General features: G+C 43.8%; 2 protein-coding genes across 3 annotated transcripts in view; one reads left to right on the top strand and one right to left on the bottom strand.

Moving 5' to 3' along the window:
- Nucleotides 1-15547, bottom strand: part of CRCP (CGRP receptor component) — a 112773-nt gene extending 97226 nt beyond the window's left edge. For both annotated transcript variants that reach the window (XM_073558928.1, XM_073558926.1), the window contains exons 1-3: nt 15359-15547; nt 11083-11119; nt 1288-1386 (exon numbers count right to left, since the gene is read on the bottom strand). In XM_073558928.1, coding sequence (XP_073415029.1) covers nt 1288-1386; nt 11083-11119; nt 15359-15366 — 144 coding nt within the window. In that variant the 5' untranslated portion in view covers nt 15367-15547. The remainder of the gene's footprint in view (nt 1-1287; nt 1387-11082; nt 11120-15358) is intronic.
- A 50-nt stretch (nt 15548-15597) lies between these two features.
- ASL (argininosuccinate lyase) overlaps nt 15598-24077 on the top strand; it is a 50864-nt gene continuing 42384 nt past the window's right edge. The window contains exons 1-2 of the mRNA XM_073558922.1: nt 15598-15702; nt 22589-22631. Of these exons, the coding sequence (XP_073415023.1) occupies nt 22620-22631 (12 nt within the window). The 5' untranslated portion in view covers nt 15598-15702; nt 22589-22619. The remainder of the gene's footprint in view (nt 15703-22588; nt 22632-24077) is intronic.

The following is a 24077-nucleotide window of genomic DNA, read 5'->3' as shown; positions in this document are numbered from 1 at the left end:
GGTCAGGAAGTCATCCGACAAAATGCAAGCAGTGTGAAATATCCTTACCCCTGTGATCTATGCTGCCATGAACCAAAATGTGCCCCCCATTCAGTAATATTTAAAGGGAATCTGTCACCGTTTTTTTGGCCTATCAGCTGCCGGCATTGACATCAGTGACTATAATCTAACGTGTATTTTTTTATCTTTCAGGTTACATCGGGGGCTTATCTACAGCATTACAGAATGCTGTAGATAAGTCCCTGATGGCGGTGGCCACAGCTGATAGGCCAAAAAAAGGGTGACAGATTCCCTTTAATCTTCTTAGTAAGAAAAGAAAATACTTATTTTTCACAATACAGAAAGTAGGTAATCTGTTAGGTATGAACCTATAGCACCATTCAATTCAATATCTGTATGATCGATTATATAAGAAAACCACTGTCACTTAGAAATAATTGATACCTTTACTATCTGAACAATGCAAGTACAGTCTATTATTCTAATGCTTTCATTTCGTTAATAAATCTGAAATCAAAAAGGATCACCCTTTTGGGGTCCAGCGAACACTAACATGTACAGGGTTTCTAGACAATTTTTGATAACTTCAAACAGAACAGAAACAGGTACAGTGTGACATATCCCAAAAACCAAGAAAAAAAGTTCTAGTGACAAACATGGGTAGGACATAAGGCCACAGTTTCAACAAGGTCTGCAGGGCGCAAAGGACAGGATTCTATTCATGCAAACATTTTTTCATTTATTAAAGAAACAATTGGAGTTTAAAAGTCCACAACGCGTTTCAGCGGAATAGATCCGTCTTCCTCAGGTGGCATTATCAGCAACTTATAATTGTTCCTCTTTTGTGGCACCCGGCTGGAGCAGCATCGGATTCCCATCTGCATACCAATACCCACGCTTAGCTGGCGCTCCTACAGACCGTCCCATCTGACGTTCTTACAGTTTCAACAAGGGCTCATTGCATTTCTCAGGTCTCATTCCAAATTAGTTGGAAATTATCACAGTTCCATTGATTAGAATACAAACTTAAAAAAAGAAAGCGCTGTCAAAAATAAAACAATAAATAAAATTACTGAGAAAAAAATGCTCAGATTTTACATTACAAGTATAAACATGACAACTTGTTTCCTCTATGTCATGGGGCTTCTAAGAATCCAAAAGGCAGAAAGGCTGTGTGTTCTTTGGTTCTATGATGTAACCTTGTTATGTTGTATAATCTTCAATAAAACAAGTTTAAAAAAAAAAAAAGAATCCAAAATGTCCCAATCCAAGAATGCCAAAGCTCACCTCATACATGATCGTATTAAGATTCTGCTGGCCAACGCTGTTCTTGTTTTTTCTTCCATCTCTTTGCTGTGCTTTTAGGTCAGTAAGTAACTGATATACCTTTCATATAGGAAAAAAAAGCTTGTTAGAATGAAAGTCACACCTATGACATATATCCTACAATGTATACAGATACTTCACTCAATCATCACAACGTCTCACAATCATGGCCTCTAAAGGAGCATTGCACATAGGACGGACCCCATTTCTCTCCCTCAGTCTTTATACATAGAGGCCAGTTTCTATATTGGCATCTATGAACTCTCACCGGTAAGTTGTATGGAGTGGCATTAAAGGCGCTGCCATTTTTCAATGCACTTAAAAGTGGTAGAAGTATATTTTATTAATTTTGCACACAACATTCCCCAACATTTTTTATTCTTTTGAGATTGTGTTCTGTGGTAATAGTGAGATAGAGAATTCAAAAATATGCAGGAAAAAAAAATTATATATATACCGTATATACTCGTGTATAAGCCAACCCCCCTAAATTTGCCACAAAAAAATAGGAAAACTTATTGACTCACATATAAGCCTAGGGTGGAAAATGCAGCAGCTACTGGTAAATTTCAAAAATAAAAATAGATACCAATAAAAGTAAAATTAATTGAGATAGTTTTTGAATATCCATATTGAATCAAGAGCCCCATATAATGCTCTATACAGTCCATGAAGGCCCCATAAGATGCTCCATACAAAATACGCCACATATAATGCTGCACAAAGGTTAATAATGCTGTCCCATAAAGGTTATGGCCCCATAAGATATTCCAGATAAGATAGATTATGCTCCATAGATTATGCCCCCATAAAATGCTCCATAGATTATGCCCCCATAAGATGCTCCATAGTTATGCTCCCATAAGATGCTCCATAGATTATGCCCCCATACGCTGCTCCAGTTTATGCCTCCATATGCCGCTCCATGAATATGCCCCCATATGCCGCTCCATGATTATGCCCCCATAAGATGCTCCATAGATTATGCCCCAATATGCTGCTCCATAGTTTATGCCCCCATATGCTGCTCCATAATTATGCCCCCATAAGATGCTCCACAGATTATGCCTCCATATGCTGCTCCATGATTATGCCCCCATAAGATGCTCCATAGATTATGCCCCAATATGCTGCTCCATAGTTTATGCCCCCATATGCTGCTCCATAATTATGCCCCCATAAGATGCTCCACAGATTATGCCTCCATATGCTGCTCCATGATTATGCCCCCATAAGATGCTCCATAGATTATGCCCCAATATGCTGCTCCATAGTTTAGGCCCCCATATGCTGCTCCATAATTATGCCCCCATAAGATGCTCCACAGATTATGCCTCCATATGCTGACCCATGATTATGCCCCCATAAGATGCTCCATAGTTTAGGCCCCCATATGCTGCTCCATAATTATGCCCCCCCAGATGCTCCATAGATTATGCCCCCATATGCTGCTCCATAGTTTATGTTCCCATATATTGCTGATGATGCAAAAAAAAATAAAATAGAATACTCACTTCTCATCGCTGAGGGCCTGATGCCGGTCTCCTGAGCAGGCGGAGACAGGTTCTGATGTCACCACTGGCTCAGGACCCCGGCACTGGCGATACTTACCGATCGCTGCTCTCCGCTGTGTCTGCTGGTCCCTCTGTCAGTGACGTTCAGGCAGAGGGCGCGGCGCGCACCAAGTATGTCACCGCGCCCTCTGACCTGAACATCACAGAGAGAAGACGCGGAGGAGTGGACAGAGCAGCGCGCAGCGATGGACCAGGGACAGGTGAATATAGCTTATACCTAATCCCTCCTGGCGCTTTCTCTGCAGCCCCCCGCTTTTCCCGGTCTCAGGCTCCCTTTATCAGCGGTCACGTGGAACCCTCATTAAAGTCATAAATATGCGCATATTCATGACTTTCATGAGCGGTACCATGTGACCGCTAAAGGAAGGAGCCTGAGACCAGGAGAAGCAGAGGGGCTGCAGAGACCACGCCAGGAGGGGTTAAGTATGACCTGACACCCCCGCTCACCCGCCGACCCCCTGGTTTATGACTCGCGTATAAGCCGAGAGGGGGACTTTCAGCCCAAAAAATGGGCTGAAAATCTCGACTTATCCGCGAGTATATACAGTATAATTTCTATGTTGCATGACTTTACATTTATCCTCATAACACAGGCCAGAACCAACATGGAGAACCAGAAAAAAACATCATTACATTCAGAACTGTACAGACATTCACCTGATATGTCACAAGAATATGTTGGTTAACCCCTTAATCCCATATGACGTACTATCCCGTCCATGTGCCCTGGGACTTAATTCCCAGGGACGGGATAGTACGTCAAAGCGATCAGCGGCGCCCACGTGGTGAGCGCCGCTGATCGTGGCCGGGTGTCAGCTGATTATCACAGCTGACAGCCGGCACAATGTGTCAGGGGAAGTCACGGACCGCCCCCGACACGTTAACCCCTTGCACACCGCGATCAAACACGACCGTTGCTTCGGGGGCTCCCTCCGTGCTTCCCTGAGCCCCCCACGGCAGCGCAAAGTGCAGCGCTGCTGCGGGGGGCTCCTTCCCTGTAGGCCCCCGAATCCAAGATGGCAACGGGGACCTTCGTGGGCCTGCAGGGAGCTGGCTTCCTCAGTGCCTGCAAAGCGCAGGCAAGAAGGAAACCTGCACAGTGCCTGTGACAGATTGCTGATCTGTCACAGTGATCTGTGATGTGACAGATCAGCGATCTGTCACGGGACAGTGATGTCCCACCTGGGACAATGTAATAAAGTTAGAAAAAAAAAAGTGTTAAAATAATTTTTAAAAAAAATCGCCAAATAAATTAGAAAAAAAAAAATATTCCCCTAATAAATTAATTTTTTGGAAATAATAAAAAAAAAAACAATAAAAGTACACATATTTGGTATCGCCGCGTCCGTAACGACCTGCCCTATAAAACTGTCCCATTAGTTAACCCCTTTAGCGAACCCCTTAAAAAATAAAAATAAAAAACAAAGCAAAAAATAATGCTTTATTATCATACCGCCAAACAAAAAGTGTAATAACGCGCGATCAAAAAGACGCACATAAATATCCATGGTACCGCTGAAAACGTCACCTTGTCCTGCAAAAAATGAGCCACCATATGGCATCATCAGCGAAAAAATAAAAAAGTTATAGCTCGCTGAATAAAGCGATGCAAAAATAATTATTTTTTATATAAAATAGTTTTCATTGCATAAAACCGACAAAACATTAAAAAAGACCTAAATGAGGTATCGCTGTAATCGTACTGACCCGAAGAATAAAGCCGCTTTATCAATTTTATCGCACGTGGAATGGTGTAAACGCACCCCCCCCCCCCCCGAAAAGAAATTCATGAAACGCTGGTTTTTGTTCATTCTGCGTCCCAAAAATCGGAATAAAAAGTGATCAAAAAATGTTACATGCCCGAAAATGGTACCAATAAAAACGTCAACTCGTCCCGCAAAAAATAAGACCTAACATTACTCGGTGGGTCAAAATACGGAAAAATTATAGCTCTCAATATGTGGTGATGCAAAAACTATTTTTACAATAAAAAGCGTCTTTTAGCGTGCGACAGCTGCCAAATATAAAAACCGCCATAAATAGTAAATCAAACCCCCTGTTATCACCCCCTTAGTTAGGGAAAAATAATAAAATTAAAAGAAAATGTATTTATTTCCATTTTCCCATTAGGGTTAGGGCTAGGGCTGAGATTAGGGTTTAGGGGTGTGTTGGGGTTCGGGTTGGAGTTAGAATTGGGGGTTTCCACTGTTTGGGCACATCAGGTGCTCTCCAAATGCAACATGGCGTCTGATCTCAATTCCAGCCAATTCTGAGTTGAAAAAGTCAAATGGTGGTCCTTCCCTTCCAAGCTCTGCCATGCGCCCAAACAGTGTTTTACCCTCACATATGGGGTATCAGTCTACTCAGGACAAATTGCAAAACAACTTTTGGGGTCCAATTTCTCCTGTTACCCTTAGGAAAATAAAAAATTGGGGGCAAAAATATCATTTTTGTGGAAAAAAATGATTTTTTTATTTTCACGCCCGGGCGTTATAAACTTCTGTGAAGCACTTGGGGGTTCAAAGTGCTCACCACACATCTAGATAAGTTCCGTTGGGGGTCTAGTTTCCAAAATGGGGTCACTTGTGGGGAGTTTCAATAGTTTAGGTACATCAGGGGCTCTCCAAACGCACATGACACCCGCAGACCATTCCATCAAAGTCTGCATTCCAAAACGTCACTACTTCCCTTCCGAGACCCGACGTGTGCCCATACAGTAGTTTTCTCCCACATATGGGGTATCAGCGTACTCAGGACAAATTGGACAACAACTTTTGGGGTCCAATTCCTCCTGTTACCCTTGGGAAAATAAAAAAATTGGGGACTAAATATGTTTGTGGAAAAAATACGATTTTTTTATTTTCATGCCCGGGCATTATAAACTTCTGTGAAATGTTCATATTTTTTTTTAAATATTCAAAAAATTCCTGTGACGCACCTAAAGGGTTAATAAACTTCTTGAATGTGGTTTTGAGCACCTTAAGGGGTGCAGTTTTTAGAATGGTGTCACTTTTGGGTATTTTCTATCATATAGACCCCTCAAAGTGGCTTCAAATGTGATGTGGTCCGTAAAAATAAAATGGTGTTGCAAAAATGAGAAATCGATGGTCAATTTTTAACCCTTATAACTTCCTAACAAAAAAAATTTTGGTTCCAAAATTCTGCTGATGTTAAGTAAACATGTGGGAAATGTTACTTATCAAGTTTTTTGTGTGCCGTATATCTGTGATTCAAGGGCATAAAAATTAAAAGTAGGAAAATTGAGAAATTTTCAAAATTTTCGCCAAATTTCAGTTTTTTTCACAAATAAACGCAAGTTATTTGAATGAAATTTTACCACTAACATGAAGTACAATATGTCACGAGAAAACTGTCAGAATCACCGGGATCCATGAAAGCGTTTCAGAGTTATTACCTCATAAAGGGACAGTGGTCAGAATTGTAAAAATTGGCCCGGTCATGAAGGGGTTAATACTTTACCTATGCAGACTCGAACGTAAAATTTTGAAAAGCATTTATAAAAAAAAACAAAAAAAACAGTGTCATGGACCTGCCTGTTGTGTTCCTTGGTCTTCATGATGCTCTCTGTGCTTCAAACAGAACCCCGAGACTATCACAGAGCAGATGCATTTATACGGAGACGTGATTACACACAGGTGGAGAGACCATACTCACAAGTCCTGGCACATCTCTGCAGCCCCTGCTTCTCCCTCGGTCGTTTGCTTCCTGCGTTCAGCGGTCACGTGGTACCGCTCATTAAACTCATGAATATGAGCATGTTTATGAGTTTAATGAGCGGTACCACGTGACCAGCTGAATGTAGGAAGCAGACGACAGAGGGAGAAGCAGGGGCTGCCGCTGCAGAGAAGACCTTGCGCCAGGAGGGGGTGAGTATGACGGGGAAAAAGTAATATTCACCTGTCCCGGGGTTCCATCGGCGTGCACCGCTGTGTCTCCGGGTCCTCCTGATGTGATGGCAGAGGGCGCGATGATGCAGTCAGTGTGCGCCCTTTGGTGTCACTGCAGAGACCTGGGAGACACAACGGTGGACGGCGATGGAACAGGGACAGGTAAATATCGCCGGTGCCGGGGGCTCAAGACACCAGCACCTGGCCCACAGCGATGGAGAGGTATGTCTTTTTTTTTTTATTGCAGCAGCAGCGGCGGCAAATAAGGGGTATTTATGGATCATCTTATGGGGCAGCACATTATAGGGGGTATTTATTGAGCATCTTATGGGGCAGCATTAACCCTTGTGCAGCAGCATATGGGGGGTATTTATGGAGCATCTTCTTGGACCAGCATTAACCCTTGTGCAGCAGCATATGGGGGTATGTATGGAGCATCTTCTTGGGCCAGCATTAACCCTTGTGCAGCAGCATATGGGGGGGTTTATCTATGGAGCATCTTTTTGGACCACCATTAACCCTAGGCTTATACGCGAGTCAATAGGTTTTCCCAGTTTTTTGTGGCAAAATTAGTGGGGTCGGCTTATACACGAGTATATACGGTATATGTCAATTTGAAAATCCCAAATTCAGATCTGTTCAGCATGTGGCCTGAAAGTGTGGGGTCTATATTTTCCTCATAAAATAAAAAAAAAGTTTCATGACTCCTCCTGATCTTAAACGAGGCAAATCATTAGGTAAATCTGTAGCGGATACAGTGAAAGGTTGCTACAATAATGATGACCTGAGCCGAACTATACATGGCAAGAAAGACTGTGTCTATGAAAGTGAATGGTAAGAAAACTCATGTCCCAAAGAGGCTGGTTCTTGCCAATTTGAAAGAGAATTGATTTTTGAGACCTAAGAAGAGTGTCCTGGCTGGTGGTAGTGGTGCACATGTAAGGGGTGTATAAGGACTAGTTCGTGCCCCACTCCCCTTGCTCGTGTTTCTACGTCCCTGAGAAGCTGGTATATTTAATATGGTCTACTGTGAAATGTAAAGTATATTTAATATGTCTGATATGTATTATATTGCTGTGTAGTGTATTGTAAATACATATATATTCCTTGGGTGGTATAATAGTAGGGAAAGTGTAGTATTAATATTAGCCCACTAGAGGGGGGCATAATAGATAAGATAGACAAATAGGATTTTAGTTAAGCTAGGAGGGGCCAGCTGGGTGTAAGTTAAAGAGCTTCCTGCATTTAGTCAGTAGCGGCTGGGAGGCCAGCCAGGGCAGTTGTGCCCCGCAACGTTAAAGCGGAAGAGCCCAACTCATCCAGGGTCTAGGAGCGGACGGTCACATGAGAGGTGGAGGAATACAAGGCAGCATCAACATGGTGACAGCTAATTTCGTGGGATTAACCCCAAATGTCCGGGGCGAAACGGACAGGGAATTCCTGAGATGGAATAGGCTGACCAGACAAAGCGCTGCGGTACCGGAGGCTATGGTACGACCCTGCGATTTTCCTGGAGGCGTAAGGGACGCCCCAGGAAAGGGAAGGTTATGACATGTGAAGAATCCTGTGTTGTACCTGTGACTAATCTGGATGAGCTGAGAAAATAAATGAGTAAAGTTGTTTGTTTAAAACTAGATCTGGACTCTGCCTGTCTTTGCATGCTATTTAAGGGAAGAAACCCCCAGCAGACTGGAGAGGACTCTCATGTGCAAATAAGTGAACCATTGAGTGGACAACAGAAGGGACAATGTATTTATGTAACATAGGGCCAGGGTGTGCCAGTACTGCCACCCTCAGACACGACCACTCCCCTGGTCCCCGTTACACACGCTCAGTTCGTGTGCATACAGCGCACCAGGGCAGTGAGCTTATTACTGAAGAGGTAAGCTGCAAGATATCGACCAATGTAGATAGTATAACTTATAAACATTGGATAGCTGGTGACAGATGGACTTGTGACACTGTTTCTTAAAGGGAATCTGTAATCTGTCACCAGGTATGGCTGATATGAGATGCGGCCACTGCCTTTCAGGGCTGATATACCGCATTCTATAATGCTGTAGATAAGCCTCTGATCCGACCTGCAAGAGAAGAAAAATTACTTTAATTACACACTCACCTGCGGAGCAGTCCGATCCGATGTGTATCGCAGGTCTTGTTCTGGTGCCTCACATCTTCTCGCGATGCCGTCCTCCTGCTTGCTTTGTGTGGATGACGTGTCCCTGCATCATCCACACAGACTCTCCGGCATCTCTCTCCTGCACAGGCATACTTATCCGCCCTGTTGAGAGCAGAGCAAATTCCTGCAGTGTGCAAGCGCTGGACCTCTCTGGCCTTTCCCGGTGCCTGCGTGCTGCAGTACTTTACTCTGCCCTCAACAGGGCAGAATAGTACACCTGCACAGGAGCATTACAGAATGCCGTATATCAGCCCTGAAAGGTGATGGCCGTATCTCAAATTGGTCAAAACCGGTGACAGGAGACTTTGTAGAACGTTTTTGTGACCAGCTAATAGGCCTTAAAGGGTTAGTCCGAAACGAAAAAGTAAACGCAGTGTCTTCCCCAGCAGCTTTTACAAACGTAAAGACATACAAGTGGGTGCCGGACCCCCCTCGATTTTGATGCTGATAAATTATCGTAGGATAGATCATCAATATTGTTGTAGTGGAAAAACCCTTTACCATTCATGGCATGTTCTTAAAAGGATAAACTGCAATATTAGACTGAAAAAGTGGTACAGTTTGTGGTGAAACTACAAAGCCGCAGACCAGCAACACACATCCTTTTTTCTCATTGCCGATGAGCTTCTCCATAGGTAGGCACACAACAATCACATTATTATCACATCTTAGGCATATGACATTAGGGAGCCTGTCATCTAGAAAAATGCTATTTACCTGCAGATATAGAAGTAATCTGGAAGTAATTAGAATTTAATCATGCCTGGCAGGCTTAATAGGGCAGCAACTAAAGGGAGAAAATGAAGTTATATCCACCCTGCAGCCTCTCGCTTCCAGTCATTGGGGCAGCGCAGGGAGTGATTAGTCACAAATCACTCGAAAGTGACAGCGTTGTGATCACTCCCCTAGACCTTGCTTGAGAGTCTACTCTGCAGAGTCTGTGTGCACCGTGTGTGTGCAGAGCAGGCTGCACACAAGGTGCAAGGGGAGGAATTACAGAGCGCACACTGCATAGTCAGCAGTGATTAACAGCCCCCTGCATAACCCGGATATCTGGAAGGGGTGGCTGTAGAGAGAATAATACTCCATATTTTCTCCCTGTATTCGCGCTTCCTAAAAAGTAACATTAAGAAATATTTTCCTGCAAATTATCTGCAGCTAAATTGTTCTTTTTGGAGGCGACAGGCTCTCTTTAAGCAAACTTTCAGTTTTCCAGTAATAAATATTTATCATCTATCACAGTGTCAGATCTCAAAGCCACATTGATGTGTCCCTCACCAAATACTGGCATGGGTGTCCTAAGACACTCTTTCTTATTAACCAATGATATCATAAAAAGCAGGAATGGAGCAGTGGATGAGTGTTCCCTCTGACCCCTTTAGACAACCTAAGGTTCCATGTACACGTTGAGTATTTGGTCAGTATTTTATATCAGCATTTGTAAGCGGAAGAGGAAAAGTACAGGGTGGGCCATTTATATGAATACACCTGTGTGGGCCATTTATAAAGTTGGATCCAAAATGGCCAACTTCAAAATGGCCGCCATGGTCACCACCCATCTTGAAAAGCTTCCCCCCTCCCATATACTGTACTAATGAGCCACAAACAGGAAGTTGATATCACCAACCATTCCCATTTTATTTAGGTGTAGCCATATAAGTGACCCACCCTGTATAATAGAAACACATCACCACTTCTGTATTTATCACCCACCCCTGCTTTTATCTTACAAATACTGAGCCTGTGCACGCGGCCTTACACCGTTATGGAAACAGGCCAGTGACTTTGTGTTAGTGACAGACCGCAGATATCTTGGGGTAGAATAGGATTCTACCACATGGGGAAGCAGAAAAACCTGCCCCGATTGTCAGCGAGCGCGAATCCAGGTATAGCAGTAACAGAGGTGTCAGTAGGCCGATCTCTGCAGTTCTGTCAGCAGGACACAGTGCACACAGCAGACCTGCCCTCAGCCCAGATATTCCTGTCAGACCGGCACAGTACACAGTATGTATCATGGAGTAGCTCGTAACGCTATTCTCTGACATATGGTTCATCAGAATCACAGAGCCAGTAAGAATGCACAGGGGGCACCTACCTCAAAATTGCTCAGCAGAGCTGCATTTGCATCTGTCCTACAAATACATAAAAACAAGTATTACAATAATGATACATTATGAAATCATCATACGTGTCACAAGAAAACTACGGGAACTTCGTTCCAGTAAAGTAAAAATAAAAACAAAAAAAAAAAACACCTATTTTTTACTGCGGAATTTGCGCTGATTTTGTACATGTTGTAGGTTCTGCGATAGAATCCTGAGCTACTGACACCAACTCGGAGTGTTCCCTGAGTAGGCGGTCCTGTCAATTCGCCATTTTCTGTGCAAACTTTTAGGCCACGTGTACACGCTCAGTATTTGGTCAATTTTTTACCTTTATTTGTGAATAAAGTCTCCATAGTAGGGTGCGGTGCACAGACTCCAGCCTGGCAGCAAAGTCAAACATTAAAAGGGGATTCCAGCATCTGCTTGATGAGGGAAGTGAGGAGTGTGGGGGGACTAAGGCTGGTTTCACACTTGCGTTTTTTTGCGCTGTTTTTTAGCGCAAAAAAAAGCATGCTTTTTTTTTACCCTATCTTTTACATGGGTGCGCATACACATGCGTTTGTACGCGTTTGTATGCGCATGCGTTTTTTTGTAGTGTGCGCTCGGGCGCACAAAATGCATCCTGTGCATTTTTTGTGCGTCCGACTTGCCCCCCAAAAAACAAATGGGCAATGCAATGCGTGCAAAACACCCATTATAGTCTATGGGTGCGCATATGTGCACATTGTAAGGCGCACGTATGCGCAAAAAAGCATGCGTTTTTTTTAAAACGCACCAAAACCCGCAAAAAACGCAAACGCATGATGCGTTTTTTTCATGCGTTTGTGTGCGCAAAAAAACGCAAGTGTGAAAGTAGCCTAAGAGCCTTGCAACGCGTTGACAGATGTCATAATTCACCCCTCACTTCCCTCCTCTCATATTTTTTATCATTATGATTTTTTTCGGTTTAAATGTTATCATTAAAAGTCATGTTTTAATCTCAACACCAAGCGGATGCTGGAATCTCCTTTTTCTCATTGAGATTCATCAAAGGAGTCTGTGTCATTTAACATAAAGGACTTTATTCTGTGTTTTTATACAATATGACTATGGGGTTAGTAATGGGGGCATCTTATCGACACCTATCCATTACTAACCTTCAGGCTTGATGTCACCTGACAATACAACAATCTTAATACTATCACCACACTTGCCACCGCTACAGGGCAAGTGAGAAGAGTGAGACTAAGTGCCAGAATTAGCGCATCTTATGGATGTGCCTTTTCTGGGGCCATTGAGAGCTGGAGTTTTATTCGGCAACGGATTCTGTTTTTAACTGAGCATGCTCAGTTTACCTCCTGTCACTGGTGTCAGCTGATGGGACAACTGATCCCATCATCCGATACCTACTACCACGAATTGCAGTGAAAGCGGGAGCGGTGGATGGGAGTATTCATCTGCCGCTCCTGCGCTGAATATAAATAAAAAAACGGCGTGGGTCTCCTGCTATTTTTGATAACCAGCCAGACGAAACTCACAGCTGGGGGCTGTCAGCAAGGCTAGTTATCAAGAATAGAGGGGTTCCCACGCTTTTTTTTATTTTATTTAAATAATTTAAAAAAACGGGGTAGGTTCCCCCCCATTTTTGACAACCAGCCTTGCTAAAGCAGACAGCTGGGAGCTGATATTCTCAGTCTGGTAAGGGGCCATTGATCTTGGCCCCACAGCCTAAAAATAGCAGCCCGCAGCTGCCCAGAAAAGGCGCATCTATTAGATGCGCCAATTCTGGCGCTTTGCCCGGCTCTTCCCACTTGCCCTGTAGCAGTGGCAAGTGGGGGTAATAAGGGGTTAATGTCACCTTGCTATTGAAATAAGATACCTATCCATTAGTAATGCTATAGTAGTAAAGGGTTAAAAAAGACACAGACATTAATCAAAAATTATTTTAAGTAAATAATTACACAGTTTTTGACCAAAAAAAGCCCTTGCTCTGTAAAAAAAAATTAAAATAAAATAAAAAACCAACACTATGCATACCTAAAAGCTGTTCGGTCAGGTCCCCCGCTGCAATCCAGCTGGGGACTCCGCGCAGCCTTAGTGCCGTCAGCGGTAGTCAGTGAGGCTGCGCGGAGTTCCCGGCTGACGTGAGGTGAACTGACAGCGTGGGAAAAGTTCAGAAACTTCCCACGCTTATTAGTTCATATCCGGTCAGCCGAGGAGGCTGCGCAGAGATGAAGTCATTCATTCGGCAGCGGGGGACCTGATTGAACAGCGGAGAGGTATATATAGTGTTGTTTTTTTATTTTATTTTTTACAGAACAAGAGCTTTTTTTGGTTTAGCAAAATAATAAATTTGGACAAAAACTTTGTGTGATTATTTAATTAAAAAATTTTTTTTAATTAATGAGTGTGTCTTTTTTTAACCCTTTACTATTCTAGGGTTAATAATGGAGAGGTGTCTTTTTGACACCTGTCCATTATTAACCGGGCTTAAAGGGAATCTGTCACCCTTTTTTTGGACCATGAGCTGCCGGCATCGACATCAGGGGCTTATCTACAGCATTCTGTAATGCTGTAGATAAGCCTCCGATGTAACCTGAAAGATAAGAAAAAAATAGTTAAGCCCTCGTTACACACTGCAATATCGCTAGCAATATCGCTGTAAAGTCACCGATTTTGTGACGTTCCAGCGATATTACTAGCGATATCGCTGCATGTGATACTTACCTCCGACCAGCTCCCCCGCTGGTTATCGCTGTTCGCGCGAGAAGCTCCTGGACCGTTTCTCGTTGGCCACTTCCTGCTGTGCTTCCTGTGGCGCCGACGAGCGACGCGTGGAGCCGGGCGGGAGGACGCAGGATCGCCGCATCTGACAGGTAAGTAGCGATCCCCAGCGATGTCGCTGGTGAGATCTGCCTGTGTGGCAGCTCACTAGCGACCACTTAGCGATGCACCAGCGATCCTGACCGCGTCATATCGCTAGTCGGGATCGCTGGTGCATCGCTAGTTGTAACGGTACCCTTAGATTATACTCACCCAGGGTCCGGTCCCTCCCATCTTCATACAATGCAGTCCTCTTCTTCCCTTCCTGTCGTGGCTCCGGCGCAGGCGCACTGCTCTGCCCTATTGAGAGCAGAGCAGAGTCCTGCAGTGCGCGGGCGTCGGGAGAGGTCCGGCGCCTGCGCACTGCAGCATTCTGCTCTGCCCTCAACAGAGCAGAGCAGTGCGCCTGTGCCGGAGCCACGACAGGAAGGGAAGAAGAGGATGGCATTGCTGCAAGATGGGAGGCGCCGGACTGCAACACCCATCGGACCAAGACCGGACCGGACCGCCCCCCGGTGAGTATAATCTAACTCTTTTTACTTATGTTTCAAGTTACATCGGTGGCTTATCTACAGCATTACAGAATGCTGTAGATAAGCCCCTGATGTCAGTGGCGGCAGCTCATAGTCCAAAAAAAGGGTGACAGATTCCCTTTAATGTCACCTTACAATAGCAAGGTCCGTTAACACCTTATTACCCCATATGACACCGCTACACAGCAGTGGAAAGAGAGAGACTAAGTGCCAGAATTGTCGCATCTTAGAGATGCGCCATTTCTGGGGCAGCTGCGGGCTGGTATTTGTAGCCAGGGAGGGGGTAATATCCATGGCCCCTTCCTAGGCTATGAATATCAGTCCGCAGCTGTCTGCGTAGCCCTTCTGGCTATAAAATATAGGGGGACCCCACATCATTTTTTGGGGGGTCCCCCTATTGTAATAGCCAGTAAAGGCCATGCAGACAGCTGCGGACTGATATTCATAGTCTGGGAAGGGGCCATGGGTATTGTCCACTATGTATTCTATCCCATATCTATCTATAGATCTATCTGTCTGTGGGCGTTTTTAAAAATGGATCCGTCAAAAAATGGAAGAAACGGATGAAAAAACTGATGCGACACCTCAGTTTTTCACAATCTGCGACGGATCCGTCGGGCCGACAGATTGTGACTGACGCCAAAAAACTGATATGTGAAAGCAGCCTACATAGAATTGCGCTATGTAAAAACGCATGTTAAAATCCCATTTTAATCGGATGGCACGGAAATGCTAGGTGTTCAGAATCCGATTGTGAATACCGCACGGCACTAGCCCCATTACTAGGAGCGGTTTTTGCATGGTGATGGGCTGAGCCTCTCCCGGTGTGGCGGCCTCCGCTGCAGCACGCCCCCGCCTCTGCCTGCGGTCACCCGATCACCGCCACTAACAGTCCGCCGTGTGTGCAGCCCCAGAACACACACATACATACACTTCCATGCTGCCGAGTCTCCGCGGTGTTACATCATAGCCATACCCCCGGAAACCAGATCCTGTTACAAGGTTCCGACTGTCCCCGAGCCCGTAGTAAGTATATGCAGAATATCACCAGTCTATGGCCGTCACTGCAGGAACGATCTCTTGTCCTCCATATGCCACAGTCAGGAATCACTCACGTGACACTCACCAGGCGGGCGCTAGGACCCCACTGACTGCCGCCTCTCCTGTGATTGGGCAGTGATGCAGGAGGGGCGGACACGTGACGTCACCGCACACTGGCAGGGTGGCCGGCTCCAGTAGGAGCTCATCAGTTGCAGGAAGACACCTGACTGCCAGGTGAGTGCCACTTGTTCCCTCTGTAGTGCCCACTCACTGCTGCCCTCATGTGGAGGGAGCGGGCGCATATAGAAACTTTGCCCTTCTCTCATGTGTTTCTTCTCTTTGGTTACTGTCCTAATGCTGCATTCTGGGCTGTAGAAATCACTGGACAGCTCCCATTGTTTCTACCAGTTCTTGTTCCCATCACTTTGGTGACACCGATCACTTAGGGCACAACCTGCTGTCTACTACATCCCAAAAATGAGTGTCACCCCCGGGGGCATTGGATGTACAGCTGCAGGCCATTGATCAGATTAGCTGGTGCCCATCAGATCAGTGCTAGATACCCACTGAGGGATGGGCACATAGTGACATAAATACTGTACATACAGTCAATCCATAGAAATCACAATGTAGGTGATCACCCGCAGGACACCGTCGCACTGCTGTCAGTGCCGCCATCAGAAGGGTTGGGGTAGGCTGGGATTCTTGGAAAACAAATCCCTGTTCCTCAGTCAGCGCAGGAGTAATGGGGTCATCAATCACATATTGCCTAAGGCAAAAGAGACCTTTAAACTAAAGACCTTGATTAATATAGAAGTTTTATTGTGTTAATTAATAATAGGGATCAAGTGCACAGGGTTAAAAGCTCACAGTGTGATAATAGGTATCTCAGCTAGGGATTGGCTCATCTCTCATGGGGCTCTCCCCTCTGCAATACTCCCCATGGGACGTATATGATGTCTAGGTATAACTATGTCTCTAGGCTACATGGCTGCCGACCACTGTAGTAGCATTCTTGTCTAGCATGTATTAGTTAGAACCTCTCTTCGCCTGTGCCTCCCAACATGTTTCGCCATACTTGCTTCATCAGGCGACTAAGGCTATATTGATTACTTTAGGGGTTTCTTTAGCCTTGGGCAATTTGTAATTGATCACTGTGATTCTTCTTCAAATAACAGAAAACTGACGGCACATCTAGAACTAGTCTGAATAGGTGCACACCAAAAAACAGCTTACATCCCAAAATAAGGAAATGGTTGCACTCAATTGCATTAAGGCATATCAATGTGAAATACATAAGGCATGAATAGCGTAATGGCCATTCCACTATTCACCCTTCCTGGATTCCACATTGACATGCCTTAATGCAATTGAGTGCAACCATTTCCTTATTTTGGTATGTGATTCTTCTTCACACATTTACCCGCTGATTGTGAAATGAAAGGAAATAAAATGATCTTTTTGCTGCAAGCCCATACATTATTTTCAGTGTGTCTATGTGGAGGAAAGAGAAAAAAATCAGAATGGCTGCATGTTGGGAACCAGGATTACCTACGATGTCCTTTTAAACGTGGCTTTCCATTTCATAAGTTGTGGTCAATGAGAAACTGCGAGGGACTGAGTGTTTGAGCAGCCATTTTCCATGTGCCCCTGACCCCAGTACCACCTATCCCGCCCTGAAGGCAGCCCTGGCTGAAGCACCTAGACCTGCGCTTGGGCATGCTCTGATCTTACATTTATGGGATAGGCTTATTATTATTATTAATGTTCGTGGTGGGAGAACTCCAAATATATGCCATAGTTTATGGTTAGACACCGCTATGGCACTATTGAATTATTTATAGCCAATTTAGTTTTTAGCTTTGCATTGCCCATAGCAGGTACTGTAGGAGAGCTATTGCCATATTCTTCCTTTTTCTTTCTATGATGACTCTGGTGTCAAAATAGTGACATAAAAAAATGACAATAAAAGTATGATTTGTTCATTCCCTTGTATATGTATGTATTTTGTCCTTCTGTGAAGGATATCTTGTCGGACCGATTATAGATGGTTAAGCATGTACAAATAATCTTATGAACAATAAGTAAATAATAAAAGATCTTCTAGTAAAGTCCTGTAAGCATGCTGTACTCCAATTGATGCATCCAAAACAAATTCCTATAATCACTCACCATAATCTCCCCAAGAAGTATCCTGTCTGTAGAGAATACTTTTGACCCATTTTTAGTTGGCTTCTCTGTTCTCCGAGCCAGAGCAGATACACTTTTTCTGGTGTTTAGTTTCTGTTATCGTTGCTGCAGTTTTTTTTAAGGGTAACAGGTGTTTTAATTTACTCATTTGTCTGCCCCATCACCTTTCGCGTGCGGATTTATATACTTTTTCCCTGTTGGTATTTGCTACTGGTAATAGTCTCATTTGTATGTCCAGTCATACTGTGTAGTATAAGCCAGTCAATGACAGACCAGCTAGGGTTTAGCTCTGCTGTTTATACCACTGACTCGTAGGTCAGAAAAGTTCTGTTTTTGTTTGTGTTCCTCAGAACAGAATCTGAAATCTTCTTTGGCTTATTTCTATGGTTTTGAGCATGTTGGTGCCAACTTTTATTGGCTTTTTAGTAAGTAGAGGTGTACGTCTTGGAGTTCAGATATGTAGTCCTTCAATACTTAGTATGCATCTTACTGTGCAAACTAAAACCCAAGTGCCTGCTGCTACCAAGTCTTGCTGCAGGTCTTTTCCAGTCACTCTAGGGTATTTGACCACCTCCTTAGGAATCCCATCTCAGCCATTGATAGATTCCCCTTTCTGCTACTTGCAGGTAGTGTCACCAGTGTTCTGTTACCTTTGAACTTGTAAATATGCAAATAAAGTCCGTGGAACCTCATTTAAGAGTCTCAAACACGGGACTAGCCAGATCTTCCTCCAGGGAAGATCTGGCTAGTCCCGTGTTTGAGACTCTTAAATGAGGCTCCACTGACTTCATTTGCATATTCGTATTTCCCAGGGAGCAATGCACCTAGGATTTCACTGATTGAGCGCCTTTGCCGGCTGCCGCAGTATTTTCTTTGACTGGTCTCCCTGAGGTCAGTGATTGTTTCGTGATGTTAGTCTACTAGGCATTGCTCCCACCTAGCCAGAATCCTACTCCACACTGATGAGGGGCAACACCCCGAAACAGCTGTCTGTGGATGGATACCTGGCCTTGGTATTTCCCTTATCATATCTGTAAACTCTTAAAGAGCTGGATATTGACTTAAAGGGACACTTAATATGGTGGTAATGGTGGTTTCCGAAAGGAGCCACTCCTTGGCTGGGTCCTTCCCTGCAGGAAGATCTGGCTAGTCCCGTGTTTGAGACTCTTAAATGAGGCTCCACGGACTTTATTTGCATATTCGCATTTCCCAGGGAGCATTGCACCTAGGATTTCACTGATTGAGCGCCTTTGCCGGCTGCCGCAGTGTTTTCTTTGACTGGTCTCCCTGAGGTCAGTGATTGTTTCATGACCTTTGAACTTGTGAATTATGCTTCCAGCTATATCACTAAATAAAATTGGTATCTTTTTATATCCTTTTCCTAGTTTGTGCAAGACGGTGATCTCTTCACTTTCTTGACCCCTCTCTTGACTTACCCATATTTCTAACGAAGCAACTAATTGTCACATAAGACAAACCCATGGGGTGCATTTACTTTGGCCCAATATAATGAACAAGTCTTTTTTGTAACATTTGTTTTCCGATAATCAGCCTGTATAAACAGGCTACTAATAACCCGACAAACAAGCAAAGTACTCATTCCTCAGGTGAAATTACATTTAAGCTTGCCCAAATGTTATTGCACGTAGTCTTGTGTAATCAGGACATGTGCTACCGAGAAAAAGTATAATCCATGCGCACAGAGCAATGGTATGAAAGGAACCTGACGGCACATACAGGCTGCCAGAACCACAGGCAGCATTTATCAGACACTGGCTGTATAACTGGATTAAGCTGGATGGGTGACTGGACAAAATGGTTGTTCCCCATCCGCTCCATTACAGTGGCAGGTCTCACCCTCTGTTGGTGTATAGAGAGAGCTATCACTCATTGGCAGCAGGCTAGGACCGGCTTTTTCAACTAGTCACCCTTGTGGCTGGGTTCCCGGCCACCTTTTAACCCCTTCATGACATATGACATACTGTAACATCATATGTCATGTCCCTGAGTTGGATGCAGACTCACAAGCCAAGCCCTCATCTTTCCCGAAAGATGACATACACATATTTAGTTCCAAAAAGTCCGATCTATCAAAATATAAAATAAATTACCATAATACGGCGCAACAAGAAAATAAATTGAAACTCCAGATCTACTTATTTTTGGCCTCAACAACACTTCATAAACTGAAATGAGAAGTAATCGAAACATTGTGTCTGTCCCAAAATAGTATCAGTAAAAACGACAGCGCACACACAGCTCAATATCCTGAACATTTGTAAAGGTTTCTGGTCTCGGAAAATGGCGAACACACACACACACATATATATATATATATATATATATATAGTTACAACTTTCCGAATTTATTTAAAACTATACATGTTTGCTATCTGCGTAAACGTATTGACCTGTTGAATCATATCACCATGTCAGTTTTACTATATGGTGTACATGGCAAATGAAAACATCATAAATTTTTATTTTTATTTTTTTTAAAGTGGAAATGCACTTTTTATGCAACTTCGACGTGCTTGAATTTTCTTGCCTGCATCCAATGATAAAATGAACCTTGTCATTCAAAAACGCAACTTGTCCCTCAAAAAAACAGGCCCTCATATGGCCACGTGAACAGAAAAAATAAAAAAGTCATGGCTCTTGGAAGAAGGGGAGTGAAAACGAAAAAAAAAAAAAAAACCCAGGAAAAATAGCCCTGTCTTGAAGGGGTTAAAGTACATTTTCATCTGAAATGCAAAGTGGCATTTTGTGTTGAGTTTGGGGAAAACAGTTAGGGGAGACCTAATATATATGTACAAGTATATCAGAGGGCAATACAGAGATCTCTCCAATGAACTGTTTGTACCAAGGACTGTGACAAGAACAAGGGGGCATTCTCTTCGTTTGGAGGAAAGACAATTTCTGCCCCAGCATAGAAGAGGGTTCTTCACGGTAAGAGCAGTGAGACTCTGGAATTCTCTTCCTGAGGAAGTGGTGATGGCCAACTCACTGAATTTAAGAAAGGAATGGATGCTTTTCTTGTGAGTAACAGTATAGAAGGTTACGAATAACAGAATATTATAGGTAGATGGTTGACCCAGCTTAGGGGAAGGAATTTTTTTCCCTATGGAGAAAATTGGCTTCTACTCTGTGGGTTTTTTGCCTTCCCCAGGATCAACAATGCAGAACAGCTGCACTAAAAATAGGCTGAACTACATGGACATAAGGTCTTCCTTCAGCCTTCAAAACTATGTTACTATGTTACTCGTTGTATTAGTTATTTTGAGCTATACGTTGTTCTTATTTTATTGGTTTATTGCGAGCAGCAGAAAGTTTGTAAATGATGGTTAGGCCAGTTGCCAACTTCTGTTTAAAGCCGGGGTCACACATGCGAGAAACTCGCACGAGTCTCGCATCTCAATACCCGGCAGTGCCGCCGGCACTCGGGATCGGAGTGTGCGGCTGCATGTATTTGTACAGCTTAGCACTTCGGTCCTGAGTGCCGGCGGCAGTGCCGAGTATTGAGATGCAAGACTCGTGCGAGTTTCTCGCATGTGTGATCCCGGCCTAAGGGTAAGTGCACATGTAGTTTTTTGGTGGTGCGGATTTTGTAGTAAAATCCGCAGGACTAAAGTCCTGCGGTTTATCTGCGGATTTGCCTGTGGTTTTACACCTCATAATGGATGAGGTGTGAAACCGCAGCGGTTCTGCACAAAAGAATTGTCATGCTGCGGATTGTAAACCGCGGAAAAATCCGCAGCATGTGCACAGCATTTTTCAGTTTACCATTGAAAACAATGGTACTGTACAACGCAGCTAAATCTGCTGCGGACCCGCAGCAGAATCCGCACCGTGTGCACATACCCTTAGCTGTTACCTCTTGTAAGGACATTAGTATTTGTCCCCTATGTAAGTCTGTGTTCCTTGAAGAGGGCACACCACACTCATGCAAGCCCCTTACATGATCCAGATTTGTATATAAAATAAGCTAGCCTCACTGTGCTCACCTCCATAGAAAGTTACTTTATAGTTGAACCACAGATGAGGAATTGTTAGTTGCTTATTACTCATTTACTCCAGGCCGGTTTAATGAATTTCAAAATATGTTCCCTGAATTACAACATGTCACTCGCATGGGAGAAATGTAATGTTCCAATGAACGTAGCTGTTATTCTCCAGTCATTACCAAATATATCTCTACCTTTGCACTTAGGAGTAAAGGTGCTGTCACACTTAGTGATGTACCAGCGATCCCGACAACGATATGACACGGTCAGGATCGCTGGTACATCGCTAAGTGGTCGCTAGTGAGCTGCCACACAGGCAGATCTCACCAGCGACATAGCAGAGGACGGGGGTCACTACTTACCTGTCAGACGAGGCGATGAAGACGTCCTCCCGCCCAGCTCCACGCGTCGCTCATCGGCGCCACAGATAGCTGACGACGAGAAACGGTCCAGGACGTTCTCGCGCGATCAGCAATAATCAGCGGGGGAGCCAGTCGGAGGTATCAGACATAGCGATATCGCTAGCAATATCGCTGCTACGTCACAAAAACCAGTGACGTTATAGCGATATTCCTAGCGATATCGCTTAGTGTGACGAGGCCTTTAGACACAGAGAGACTTTTATCAAGCTGTTCATACACATTAGCAATCCAATCACCAAATGTTAATGGGCACACAGTTTTCTGGCTGTTCCTTTTTTGTTCTCTTTGGTAATGAGCAACTCATTAGGGTCACCCTTCACCTCACGTCCCCCATCCTCCTTTCATAGATGGAGACACGTGCATGTGATTGCATTATATGAGGGCTAATAGTTGTTTGCCAAAGCTGTGTTCAGTTCTCTAATGGATAACTACTTTGAAAAAAAAGAATTTGATAATTACTGCACTTTTAAAACATTTTATTAAATAAAATATTTTTTTTTCCAGACTTTTTTTCTGAAGATCCTAAACTGTCAAGATGGCAGCAGAGGTATGAAGTTATAATTATCTGGAAAAATGCATTTCTTTCTTGTCTTCTTTGTGCAGGTTGCAAAGTATAACAATTAGTATAAACCTGTCAAATGAGTTAGATGTTTTATGTCTTTAAAGTGGTATTTGAGCAGCTTACTTCCCAGTTCCCAGCAGGGCGGGCATTTATCCTTGAGTGACAGTTGTGATGAGCAGCAGAGCTGTAGCATAAGTAGAACTATAAAGCTCAGCACAAGTTCTGTTATAACACATTAAGGTATTAGTAGTCTAGGACGGAGTGAGGGATCACATTTTAGCTGCCTATTGAAGTCTAGGAAAAGGGCAGGAGAAAAGAGCAGAGTAAGAGAGAAGCAAAAAGACCCACACAGATGGTGTGCCAGATTCTGCTACGTTCTTTATTTTATCCCAATTCTGGATTCAGAGCTACACTGCTTTGTACTACTATTCTCTATGCTGCTTCTGAACATTTGCCACAGAAGAGAAGGAATCTCTATGTCTGAGTGTACAAAGTATGGAAGACATCATAGCAGCTTGACTCCACCCACTGGCTCGGAGACAACTGAAAATTTGAGATAGAGCCCGCAGAGAGAAAAACTGGTGAGTCAACTTCAAGTCATATAATGGCCAAAAATAGTGCTATTCCTGAAACTTAAGGTGGACTCACTTGGTGAGGTGGATCCTATAAGCCCAAGGTCTGGGTAGGCACAAGGGCCATGGGCTTTGGTGCAGCAGGCAGGTGTGTCCTAGAAGCCACAGGTGGACACGTAGCAAAGGCAAAGTAAACGCCTTAATAAAGTCCTGGAAGCTGCAAGAGGCCAGGAGACATCCTGGAAGCCGTAGGCCAACATGTAGCAGGGTTGCTGGAAGCTTGCAGACAAACATGAAGTTCTGTAGACCACTAATAATAACAGATGCAGTCCTGGAAATCACTGACAGGTACTGTGTACAGGCAACTAAAAGAGTTACTAGGAAGTCATAATACTAAGATCCAGGTGTGTGTCTTGAGAGGCCTTATATAGGCTTAGGAAATACAATACATGGGAGCATGCTGGGATAGTTGGAAAGCCCGACGTGGAGCACAAGAAAGTGCAGTGGACCGAGATGAGAAAAGCAAAGCATGGATCTGGGACAGGTGCGTTATAATTCCTCATATACACACGTCAGCTTATTCTGAACAGTGATCCTAAACAACAGGTAAATTTTAAGTAGTCATCAACGAAAAAAAGTGACTATATCTACAAATTTGTATGTTATGATAATTAATGCTGCATAATATGTACTATTGCTAGCTTGTATAGCACCATTATAGGCATACATCTGAGGCTAGTCAACGCAACCTGAGATATACTTCATCCTTAACTGGGTTAATTTACACTGTACCATATTGAATTAGTTTGTTCTCTTGTTTAGTTAAGGTCACTGATAAACCTGTGTGTTGAGATCCGTT

The sequence above is a fragment of the Dendrobates tinctorius genome, unplaced genomic scaffold (assembly GCF_039654945.1).
Source record: "Dendrobates tinctorius isolate UK_male_01 unplaced genomic scaffold, ASM3965494v1 ptg000263l, whole genome shotgun sequence".
Taxonomy (NCBI): Eukaryota; Metazoa; Chordata; class Amphibia; order Anura; family Dendrobatidae; genus Dendrobates; species Dendrobates tinctorius.
This window is presented reverse-complemented; position numbering and strand designations above follow the sequence as displayed.